Source organism: Babylonia areolata, chromosome 1, assembly GCF_041734735.1.
Source record: "Babylonia areolata isolate BAREFJ2019XMU chromosome 1, ASM4173473v1, whole genome shotgun sequence".
NCBI lineage: Eukaryota > Metazoa > Mollusca > Gastropoda > Neogastropoda > Buccinidae > Babylonia > Babylonia areolata.
The window spans coordinates 71,111,718-71,124,879 of record NC_134876.1 but is presented as its reverse complement, the minus strand read 5'-3'; the positions used below and the strand labels follow the sequence as shown (position 1 = coordinate 71,124,879).

At 47.5% G+C, this 13,162-nt stretch overlaps 1 protein-coding gene across 3 annotated transcripts in view; it reads right to left on the bottom strand.

Annotated features, from left to right (window-relative positions):
• The window catches only part of LOC143286794 (uncharacterized), a 72,843-nt gene that overhangs the window by 56,410 nt on the left and 3,271 nt on the right, over positions 1 to 13,162 (bottom strand). For all 3 annotated transcript variants that reach the window (XM_076594585.1, XM_076594602.1, XM_076594611.1), the window contains exon 2: positions 8,146 to 8,987. In XM_076594585.1, the coding sequence (XP_076450700.1) occupies positions 8,146 to 8,310 (165 nt within the window). In that variant the 5' untranslated portion in view covers positions 8,311 to 8,987. The remainder of the gene's footprint in view (positions 1 to 8,145; positions 8,988 to 13,162) is intronic.

The following is a 13,162-nucleotide window of genomic DNA, read 5'->3' as shown; positions in this document are numbered from 1 at the left end:
AATCTTGGTTGCCAACAACTCTACACTTGTACAATTATATGAATCATACCTAGCACACACGTTTTGAAATGACTGCTTTGGACAGCCTTGTATACGTTGTGTGCAATTATATACACCAGTTGTGTGTGTACTGAATACGCGTATCAATATAAACTTTGCTTTGGAGACTGTATGGTGACAGTTAAAGTAGTGTCCAAGCTCCGACGTATTAGTGAATAATGTTGTATGTCTTTACTCAGTACTGTGTCTAAATCGTAGCAGAGTTTTAAACAGTTGTATCTGCAGAGTATGATTGTTTTCTATTATAATTTAGTACACAGCATTGAATAGATACACCAAGTGACAGACTGGGTAAAAAAAACAAAAAAACAAACAAAAAAACACCCCGGCAAAAAAACCCGCATATATACATACATACATATATATATATATATATATATATATATATTACACACACACACACACTTTTTTAAACCCGTAACACAAAATTATTAATTCATAATCTGATTACCTTATAATAATAATAATAATAATAATAATAATAATATCGAGAATGAAAGAGAAAGTACAGACAGCAGAAAACCATGAACGGGTTTTTCAGAAACCTCATTTACTTTTTGTCGGCTTTGCACATGTCTCACTTTGTGTGGACAACAGCCAGCTTGTTTCACCACTGAAGGCCGACCTGACGCCTTCAATGGGCCGGGGCCCCACAGCCACAACACCATTCGTCTGATTTATTCTGTCCAATCTCCGCCACGCTGACACGGCCATTCAAGTCCATCGCCCGCCCAATAATGAATAGGCAAATGCCATACATGTACACATGTATACAACTCTCGCTCTTTCGCATTCATGTACATACAGTGACATACACATTCACATTCACAAGCACGCACGCACGCTCGTACCTGAAGAGAGAGAGAGGGGGGGGGGGGCAGAGAGAGCGAGAGGAGAGGGGAGAGAGAGAATGAAAAGGACACACTGGATAGTTTGTTTGTTGTTTTTCTTTTTTAATTAATTTTCGTTACCCACCTCTCCTATCCAAACAAAAAAGAATTAATAAGCAAAAAAATAAAAAATAAATAAATAAATAAATCCTCTCCCCCTCCCTCCCCATCCTTGACTCAGGTGACCACAATGACACCACCACCACCACCAGCTTCCCTTTTTAATTCCCGATCACCGCCGCAGCCAAGCCCCCGCCCACCCATCCGACAAACTCCCGAGTCATTGATTGCACGAGCAGTGAGTGACCAGGCCTTGACCCCCAAGCCACTGACCGCCGCAGACAGCCAACAGAGTGACCACTGGTCACCGAGCCTTGTGAGAACCTTGCTTTGCACCCTCACAAGTTTGCACTCGGCTCGCACAACAACACCTCACAGGTGATCCAACCCTGGAAATGTGTGTGTGTGTGCGTGCGTGTGTGTGTGTGTGTGTGTGTGTGTGTGTGTGTGTGTGTGTGTGTGTGTGTGTGTGTGTGTGTGTGTGTGATACTATGAATGCGTTCACGTTTCCACCGTAGAGGCCAGCAAAAGCAGTCAAACTACTGCCAGGCGCCCACCTGTCCGTTTTCTCACCTGTGTGCAGCCACCACAGTGAAGAAACTGCATGAGCACCACAGCAGCAGCCAACTGTATGAGAATGAGCCGCGGACTAGCGTGGTCCATACGGAAATCTTAGCGTCTTCTCGTCTGCCACCTGGATTGTTAGAGCCCACTCCACAATGGTCAAGTCGCGCCCCTCCCCCACCCCAAACTCCGACCCACACCTGTCCTCTCCAGCACACACCCCTCCCCTATCGTCACCACCACACTTTCCAGTCTCCAGCCTTTCCTTGTTCTGTTGGTTTTTGTCCCATTATCGCGGGGGAGAACGGGAGATAACGAGGAGGGGGTGAGGGTGGATGGAAGGGTGATCATGGGTAGGTATAAAGCAACAAAAGAGAAACCGACCAAACCAAGAAAGACACCTAGTATAGTGGGTTTTTTTCCCCCACATGTTTCATGTTGCCCCCAATACCAAGTCAAGCCGGACTCAAGGCAATGACTCATATCTCATACAGGAACCACTTATGACTTACCATGATGATCACCTTTTTCTTCCGTCTCCCTCCCTCATTTTCTTCGGCAGTCTGACAAGAGGACTGACTGACTATATATACCTGAACAGTGCGTCCAGTCCGCCCTGCCCGCCCCCCCCCCATCCCCCTCCAACCCCCCGCCCCCCTTACTCCCCTCCGCCCACCCCCACCTCCCCTTCCATCAAACCCCTTCCCTTCCCTCCCTCCCCCTCTATTGTCCACCCCTTTCTCCCTTTGCAACCAACTGGACAGAAATGGACGACAGTGGCTATTCAATGTCCTTCGCCCACAGCAGAGCAGCTTCTACTTTGCAACAAACAATGCAAGACAAAGAGAAGCAGAAGAAAGTAGCCAGTGTGTGTGTGTGTGTGTGTGTGTGTGTGTGTGCACCGTGTCTCGTGGCCGTGTTCGTGTGGCTGGACCATGGCAGCAGCTGGTCAAATGTCACGCGTGGCAGTCGCTTTCGATTGGTCGCTTTCCCCGATGGCGGAAGATGGAGGAGGTAGGGAAGGGGGGGGGGGGGGTCGGGGCGGTAGGGAGGGAAGTTTGTTGCGGAGGCAACCGACAGGGTAGAAAATGTTAAGTGGTGAGGAAACTGTATCCTGATGGAAAAGAGCAGAGACTTCTTTACCCCGGCGGACAAAAGATGGGGCTGGTCAACTGGAAGGCTAACGAGTCAGTGTCACGCTCAGATCTGTAGATGCTGGCTGCTAAAGTTACGTGTCTGTATACCTCACACGAAGTGCAATGTTACTCACCCTCCTCCTGTCCCCGGTAACAAAGCAAAGAGGGGAACAGTGAGGGGCACACAAGTGTACCTTCTGCTTGATCTCATCTAAACACGCAACACTAACTCCCCATCCTCCTCACCACAAACTGGTGCGACGCACGCATGAAGCAGTTAAACGGACACACGTATACTGTAACCAACTTGCTGTACAAACTGGTGGAGACAAGGATACATTCGTAGATCATATATATATATTAAATATCATCATCTACACACACACACACACACACACATACACACACACACTAAATCTCATCCCAAACAACAAACCCGGAGAACTTTACATACATGTATGCATACACCTGTCATGCCCCATCCCTGATTATCACCACACATACGATACACACTCACAGGTTTTTCACCCTGACACAATGCCACCCCGCCACCCCAAACCACGCTGTCCAGCCATTGTCCACCCTGACCCGACCGAACCCTCTGGCCAGCGACAAAATTAAAACCAGAAGAAAGGGGGTGGGGGTTCGGAGCTGACAGAAAGCCTAGTCTTGTCCACACGCCATCTGTCCATGCAGGTAGCCAGCCAAGGTTACCCCCGCCCTCTCCCTCAGTATCCCCAGTGAAAGGACCTCGCCCTGTGTTGCTGAATTTGCCGGTGAAAGGAGATCTCCGAAGTCCATCAGTGTCCCCATGCACTGGCACTTGTTGAGGTGGGGAGCTGTCAAAGCAGGTCCAACAGGCCAGCCTTGCTGGTTGCAACAATGTAAGGTGCCTGGCAGCGCGTTGACAATGACACCTGGTCAAAAAGGGAGGGAAAACACCACAATGGTCCTGCTGTGGCTTGCAATCGTGGTCGCCGCCTGTGGTGAGATCTGCATGAAGCAGTCTGGTCAATTAACTGGTGCAAAGGGTGATTGTGTGTGTGTGTGTGTGTGTGTGTGTGTGTGTGTGTGAGGCTGGGCGTAGGGGAAAGGTGGTCGGGGATTCAGGGTTGATTGCCGCAAAGCCAACAGTCGAACTTACATTTCAAAGGTGTGGTAGCCCGGGAGCTGATGCATACACACGGTTTCTCGTGATAACTTGAACTGTATAGCTATCCAATCCTATAGATATGGCGTCAAATGGCACAGGAAAGGAAAAAGAAATTCGGTTTCTAGTGGTAACTTAAATTGAATAGAACTGCGTCAAATAGCAAAGGAAAGAAGAATATGAAAAAAGTAGTTCTCATACGCGAATAAATGATTAGCTATAAGATCATTTCCTCTCTCGGCGAACTACAAACATATAGTTCACGTGAAACTCCTAGCAGATTAACTAATCAAAAACGTTGAGCTCAATCACTGAATCGAGTCAGCTTATTGAAGAGAGAGAGAGAGAGAGAGAGAGAGAGAGAGAGCAGAATTCAACATACTGTAAGTAATAAACAGCGGACACACGTAGACCTGTACTTTCTAGCATGACAGAACGTTACGAACTGAGTGAACTTCGTGCTGACTTCAGCTAATCATACGGCCTAACAAGTAGCGTGCTACACAAGACGAATGTGAAGCAATTTACATGGCACAGTTGGCAAAACCTACGTGGGTGTTATGACAAGCCACAATTGTAACAAAGCACCTGCAAGCCTTGGAACAGCAACATCCCAATCTTACTCCTTTCCATTTTCCTCCATACCCTTCCCAATACGCCCCCACCCCCTACAGACTCTTTCTCTCTCAGGTGGTCTCCACCGCTCTCTCCCTTTCAATTTCCCTAGACCCACCCCACTATCACCCACACACTCTCTCTCCCAGCCAGTCTTGTTAATGCTCTTAAGGGATCAGCACAGGTAAGCGGTTTCTGTTCCAGAGCCGACTGCCAACAGCTGACGTGTGTGTCTCCTGGCCAGTGTACCCTGGCACCAGTGAAGCGGAAAAGCTGTGAGGTAAAGAGTCATCAATGATCCTCCGTGAACTGAGCGTAGGTGGTGTAGCACAAGTCCATGGGTTTTTACGTGATAAACACCAACCTTCCCTCCCGAAATGGCGTTACCAGAACGTCGGTTCCACTTCCAGAAACTGGTGTTGTTGTGAGTTCGATTCGGTGCTAGATGTCCAAATGCCCCCTCTTTTCCAGCTTCCAAGGAATCACCACCACATCTTTTTTTCTGGTTATAATTAAATGTTTTACAAAATACAACATCCTTTTCGAGTAATGTCATGAGCTAAGTCTAACATGACCTCTGCGAACACACTTCTGATAGCAACTTAAAGCTGTGTGGCACGGGGGAGGGGGGGGGAATGAAAGGAAAACTTCACACTTCAAAGCACAATCACCATTTTCTCCCTCTCTCAGCGACCCTGGCTCAAGTTTACTGTCCCTCTTGGGATCAGACACATCAGACCTTTTTGATTACTGCAATCAACATTCCCGTCTCTCTCCCATATTTCCCAATGCGTCAACAATAGTGGCTTAAAAATGGGCAGTTTGTAGTGGTTTTGCATTTCACTTGGAAAGAATAAATTAAGAACGGAACAAAGAATAGTTATTAGTATAAAGAGCAATGGGAAACAAAACCAATACTTTTACAGAAACTCATACAGCAGTGCCTCCAATGAGATGTTTTCCCCTGTTCTATCCCGGAACAGTGTAACCCAACATCCTAGCTTTGTCCAAACATGTCTTCTTCATTAAAAAAAAAAAATTGTTAAAGTACACACGCTGTGACTACTCCACAGCACAAACAGCCCGAGGGGACACACTAACACACACTTACCCAATAACAAAGCCAGCTCCCTCCCCTCCTTACTGCCAGGTGAACAACACACGCCCCCAGATTAAAGACCGCACCTTTTGTAGCCACCCTCACGTGTCAGACTACAGCCTGGAGCCAGAGTGTTTACAAACAAGCTCAGAACGGCGCGGAGGACAGACGGCGAGCCGCCAACTAATCAAAGATACGGAGGTCCTTCCCCCATCCCTGCCTCCTTCTCAATCCCCCCCCCCCCCCCCACCCCACCCCTCCTTAGACCGCTAATCAAAGAAAAAGAGGTCCTTAACCCACCCACACCCCCAATCCTATATCCCAGGACCTCTGCTCTTCGTGAAGTTCTCGTGGCTATTTCCTCCTGTCTAGACTCTCCAAAAAGGGCTCGGGGAAGTAAAGGACAGAAAACGGGTTGCTGCACCTTGCTCGTTCTACACACGCGACCCGGCATCTATCATAGTGTTGGCAGGGTCAGCGAGACAATAGGGAGAGGAGGGAAGAGGAGATAAGTGTCCTTTTTCTTCCTCTGGAACACCTGCAGGGCAAGACACCGGGTCATCAGACAGACAGAGAAAGGGGTCCGGTTACAGCTAAGGGGGAAAGAACAACTGAGTGTCGGTTGTCGTCAGGTGCCCCAGCCACACTCTGCAGACTCTGAAAACAATGGGTAGTAGGGCCTGACAAGTGGCCCCAGCTGCATGGCTGTTCGGGCCGTGATGGTCAGAGGAAAGGCACCGTGGGTCGGGAAAGATACCTGGAGGATTGGGTTGCTCGTTGGTCCTGATAAGTCAGAGTTTTATGAACGCCTGTGTTTTTGTTGTTGTTGTTTTATGTGGTTGATTTGTCGTTCTTGTCTATTTTCATTGTTTGTTTGTTCTTTTACTCTGACTTCACAAAGGTAAAGGTGACAAGAAACATTATTCACCATCTCCTCTTCACCGGTCCTACCCCCCGCCCCCCTCCCCGACCCTTCTATTCACTGCTCCTTCTCTGTAGTAGATTAGAAAGGGGAGAGGGTGGGGTGGCTTGGGGCTGGCGAGTGGTGGAGTAAGAAAGATAAATAAAAGAACGATGACAGAAGAAAACCTTCGAGTTTCCGCACCACTAATGATCGTAATTTGGGCATCTCAATTTCTCTCTCTTTCCTCGTGGTGAATCACAGATCTACATGATCCACTGGGGGAAGGAGAGACAGACAGCGACGGAGGATGGACGATAGGGAGAGGGAGAGGAACGGAGAGTGAGAGAGAGATAGACAGACAGAGACAGAAAGAGACAGTATTATATCATTTTGTGTGTTTCTTCAAAGGTACATGTACTCGGTTACAGAAGCCGACGAACTCGTGTACTCTTCAGGGGTCAATGCAGTGAGAGATACTTTAACAACAAAACACCACAGCATACTAGTTACACTGTACAAAAATAAATTATGTATAAAGTGCAAGAATAGAAACGTGGCAAGGTCGATAGTTGTGACGGACTGTTGATGTGACAAGTCAGACACACTACTGGCTAAAGGCAAATGTCATCACAGGTCCAGCATAAATACAAATTTACGCACACAATCATAATCATAATATGTACACTTGTGTACATAACATATAAAAACAAAACGTGTGTGTGCGCGCACGCATACACATACACACATACACGCATGCACGTACGCACAGAGCTTTGACACCGGCGACGGACATAGAAGCAGACTGATAGAGCCAGAAACAAGCACAGTGAGTCTGACTGACTGCAGACAAGACAGAATGACAGTGACCCTCACACACACACACACACACACACACACAGACGAACCTTATAAGGCACAGACTGAGTCAGTCTCAAGAGACATTGAGTCCGACACCAAGGCAGTAAATCGACCATTCAACCCGACACACTGACAATGCCACTGGCAGACACATGAAGAGAAAAACAGTCGATCTAACAAAGTCTTAAGAATTTTATACAAACACATAATGAACCAGGTGAACGCAAGAGAACTTAGATGGGAACTAATGTGGCAGAGAAAGAGAAACAATGAAAAAACTTTCAGTTTTAGAGAAACAGAGAAATGAGAGACTCGAAGAGATACAGATAGTCGGATAAAACAAAATGGACAGAAAATGAAAAACATGCGGACAGAGAAAACAGATGTTTCCACTGGAAGAACAACAATCCTCTTTCTGGTACCAGTTGCACGGATGGCTATTTTCATCAGACATTTTAACAGATGGAGAACTAAAGAGGCACAGCTCTACAATGCACCAGCACTTCAAGACTTGCATCAATGCCATTCTTTGAATGTTGAAAGCATGTTACTCTTATCTCTTCATGTCAAAGATCGTCATGCAACATGTCTAACCTAGTCTAAAAGACAAATTGTCATTCTTCTTCTTCGTCTTCTTCGTGTATCATAATATTGTATTAATTAATATTTTTTGTCACGACAGTTTTCTCTCTGTAAAAATTCAGAGCCAGGGCTCTGTTCTTCTCACCATGGATGAAGCTGGTACCAAGAAATCAGGTGTGTGTTTTTTTTGTTGTTTTTTTTCATTTCCTTTCTCCACCTGTACTCACCTGTACGGCACAGTTGACGAAGCAGTTGTTTTCCCCCGGCGCATTGCGGAGGCCCTTGGTGGCGGAGAAGGCGATGCTGTTGTGGCGGTCCCAGGTGTCGAAGTAGGGGCTGGGGCAGTTGGCCGGCAGCATGTAGTCCAGGTCGTCTCCGGAATCTGCCGCCATCTTGCTCACCGACTGCTCACTCACCGCTCACTAACTCGTTGACACGGCCACTCCATCCAAGAACAAAATGCAAGTTTGCAACTTCCGAAATATATTAAATTTGTGGCTGCTCCAAGAACGAAACGCAAGTTTTAAAAGGCTATTCCAAGAACAAATGCAATTTTGCAATCTCCGATATATTTGTGTATTTTAACCAAAGATGTGACACTGAAGGTTATTCCAATGCACCAGTAGCGGGCTGGTCTGCAGCATCCAACTTGGGTGCTGCACCAACGCGGCAACGCGTTCCTGCCAATAAAATCAAGTTTTGACTGTCACCAGTAATACTGTCACATCCACCTTACATGTGAGAAAATAAAAAAAGAAATATTACTCTTTTTTTCTTATCCCAAAGTGTAAAAATGCGCTGCCACTCCAAAACTGAACATTACAGAGACTTGGTTCTCCATTAAGCACACCGCAACACAAACGACGCTTCATAAAATCACTCTGCTGTTATCCCAGGCTAAATCCATCCGTATTGCTTTCCCATGTTCAGGAATATGAAGGGAATGGTTATCGACCGGCATCGCTAAGTACTCCAAGACGTCGTTAACGATCAGCTCAGACTGCCCACAGCTCGCTGCACAGTGGCCAGGCGTCCTCAGCTCTCTCCCCTTCGCTTCTCAGCTCTCCATCTGCAACATGCCGATGATTTGACAATGAGTGAACCAGCAGGGCATTCCTTACCTCACGCCATAAAATCGTAAATTATATACCACATGATATGAAAAGAACATCACCAGCTGCACTGCTCTTAAAAATACTCAGCAAAGTTAACAAACTCTAAGGGGGAAATCAAAAAGGCGTATCATACCATGTCGTCATCACGGGAAAATGTTTTTAACCGCCGGCCTGACTCCATCCCCAGTTCATTACCCACTGCTTCCTCTTCCCCACGCACTCACAACCCACAACCTATCCTCTCTCTCCCTCTCTCTCTCTCTCTCACCTCCATCTTACATCCTGGCTACCTATCCGAGGTAACCCTGACAACAGAAACAACCGCACAAAAACATCGCTGAATGTTTTACGGGCTGTGTGCAGCAAAGCGTCATGAATGCGCAGTAGCAGACAGAGGTTTTCCAATGACTCTCACTCAGTCATTCTGTTGCCGGTAAACCCAGACCGTGTATTTTTAGCCTTGCACGTGAACGGGCAGAGAGAGACAGCATGGTACAGTCAGCAACGGCATAATGTGTGTGTGTGTGTGTGTGTGTGTGTGTGTGTGTGTGTGTGTGTGTGTGTGTGTGTGTGTGTGCGTGCGTGCGTGCGTGCGTGCGTGCGTGCACGTGTGTGTGGAGTGTGCCTGTGTGTGCGCGCGTGCGTGTGTGTGCACAGTGTGTGCGTGTGTGTGTGTGATATTTTAACGTGTAATGGTCTATTTGCTCAAGTAATTTTAGATGTGTATACTATGTATACATGTATGAGAGAGAGAGAGAGAGACAGAGATAGAGACTGTCATGGTACCGGCAGGGTTCCATGGTCAAGTGTATGCTGTGGTCATGCAGGTTTTCGGTGCATCATGCGTGGCATGGAACGCTGCTTATGTTTCGCATCATGCAACATGATGTGATGAATGAATGACACAGAACACGGCTTGAATACCCACCACCCATCTCCAATCAAATCACAATGATAATTCAAACACACGCACACAAAGACACGCCCAAAGACAGACTGAGAGAGGGTGACGGGGTAGGGGGGGCGGGGGGGGGGGGGGGGGGTAGATGGAGAGCTCTTGGTAGAGAGACAGTGTGAAGAAGACAGAAGGGAGAGAAAGAGGAGGGAGAGTGGGTGCGAGAGAGAGGGCGGGAGAGATCGAACTGTAGAGAGAAAATCCTCGTGAACAAAACAGAGAGAGAGAGAGAGAGAGCACGGCATACGTGCGTATGAACAACACGCAAAACAACACACACACACAAAAACCGGAGGGAAATGGTCGTAAAACTTGCAACTGATCAATGTTAATGACACTCCCGGGACGATCAAATTCACGACAAATTTTGCAGCGTCACTCCGGCGGCAGATCTATCTGACAGTCACGAACAGGAGACGAATTGTACACGTGCAAAAAGTGGCATCAAATAAGCAGCGGTATTATATCTATAATTATTGATACACAAATAAATCACCGTCGCAGCCTTTTCCGTTCTCACCTAGGCCGGGACCTGCAGCAAGGACGGAACGTGTGTGGAAAAGCGTCAGAAAAACAATCAGCATTACATGTTTTGTACAGTGTCTTATTTCGTTTTTCTTTCTGATTGTCGACGCCCAGTTTTGCTCTCTGTCTCTGTTCCCTCCTTACCACCCCCACCCCCCTGGGCCCCCTCCCCCTGCCCCTCCACACACACATAGACTATCTCTCTCTTTCTCCCTCTCGCTATCTGTCACAGTGGATAAATCTATTTCTGTATATCTTGCATGCGTATATACATATGTGTGTGTGTGTGTGTGTGTGTGTGTGTGTGTGTGTGTGTGTGCGCGCGCGCGCGCGCGCGCGTGACATCGTTTTAATTCAAATTCAAAGCTCTGATGTCACACACACACACACACACACAGAGTATCACTATCAGTGTATGGGTGGAGTACGGTATATATCCCTGCAAAGGTCATGGCGCCATGTTGCATGTCAAAACCTCATTTACAATGAAAACACTAACGGGTAGTCACCCACCACTGATACCGTTATCACTGAAACCATGTTCTCTGCCTGTCAAACAGTTTCTGATTAATATCTCCACTCTTTTTCTGTTCTTTTTAACATAAATACTATTACTGGATAAGAAGGCCTCGAGCTCGCAAAGATAATAAAAAATAAATGCTAGTTCTCTGAAATGTCTGTCTGGGTGCAACTCACTAACTGTAAGTGAAATGAATGCTATTCTGAAATGTCTGTCTGGGTGAAAGTGAATTCATTACGTGAACACACGCATGCGTGCCTGTGTTTGTCAGTTTAATATGCGCGCGCGCTCGCGTGTATGTGTTGACCTCTCTTTGTGGGGGGAGGGAGAGAGGCGGGTCGATGTGGTGGGATTGGAGCGGGTAAATGGTGTTCACGCGTGTGAATGCACACTATGATGTGCATCTATTCCTCTAAAAGGCCCTATGCATACATGTGCATGCGTTTGAATGTGTGCATGCGCGCGTAAGTCTTTAAACAGGGCATACAAACTTCTGCAAAACTGGTACTGAACTAGTGCAACAGATGTCAGCACATACGCATGTGTATTACATGTATGGATACGACGTTTGTATACATGTGTGCATTCACATTCGTGTGAAAGGAGTTGAATACATGTATGCACAGTATATGACCCCACCCCTCCCCCCAAACAACAACAACAACAACAAACCAACAACAACAACAACAAAACCTGACATCATTTACTTTCGATGGACAGTCCACCTGCGCACGCATTCGTGTGAATTTAAATCTACCAACGCGACCTCGTGTATCATTCAACAGTTGCTCCTCCTGAGCGCGGCTGAAGTCTAGACTTGCTCGACAGGTCAGTCACTAGGACTCCTCGGTCAGAGGACACTGCCCCTTGTGTCCACTTCATCCGCTGGCCACATGCCAACATCCACACAGATTGCAGCAAGAGCGAGAGCGGAGACCGAGAGTAGAAAGAGGTGAGGGACGTAGAGGGAGAGAGAGAGAGACTGAGAGCTCAAGATACAGCCAGGGAGGAGACAGCGGAGGGCCCGGGACGAACTTCAATCCCTCCCGAGTCCCCACTAGTCTCCAACCCCCCTCTCCGCGCCCCTTCCCCCACACACACATACACCCTCCCCTCCCCCCGTCTACCTTATCCCCAGCAAGACCCGGAGACCCTAACCTCCATCCCCACCACTCTCACACAGTCCCCTCTCCAACTCCACCCCTCAAAACCCAACAGGCAGCCCCCCTCCCACCCTCCACACTAAATCCGGTCACCCTCTCCTTCCACCGATCTAAAACCAACACGCTGGAGTCCTCGAGACCCCACCAGACTAAAACTCCAGTCCCGTCTTTACAACCACCTCTACTACACCATTCCCGTTTCTGGGCAGCCTGCCAGGTAGAGTAATACTACTGATAGTAGTGATAGTGGTCGAAGGCGGCCACTGTACTGCAGACAAGCACAGCAAGCCAGCGTGTGTGTAACTTTAAATGTGTCTGTGTGTGTGTGTGTGTGTGTGTGTCACAGGTAGGCAGATCCACGGTTACCGTCACTTTACCGGTCTCCTCCCTCGCTACGCTCCACTCTGGTAGCGTGAGGGGGAGGGGGACCTGGCTCAACGATCCCTTCGGCCGTTGTGTCCCCTGACACTTCTCCCATACATACATACATGAACTCTTGACTTTGAACTCTAAGTCGGTTACATTAAACTACTTTTACTTACAACAATGTGGTTTGGTACATGTTGAAGGCCACTGCATGTGATTTGTTGAACACAATACACTCTAATATATGACTCAACCTCATGCATACGCCAACATGCATGCACCACACAAATATATATATACACACAGAGGTCTTTTCAGAAAGGCAGAGAAACAGGTAGAGAGAAACAGAGAAAGGCAGCCACACGGAGCCCTTGGACAGAGCAAGGTACAGTGTGACCAAGCAGTTAAAGCTTATTTGAATGCCCTCACATACATTATCAATTCAGGAAGCACACACACACACACACACACACACACGCACACACACACACACACAGACAGAGAGACAGAGAGAGAGAGAGAGCTTGTTCAGCTGGTTGTTGACACTTGAACACAGGACTTTGCACTTAGTACAATGATCAACAGATTGGTCAAGCGCAA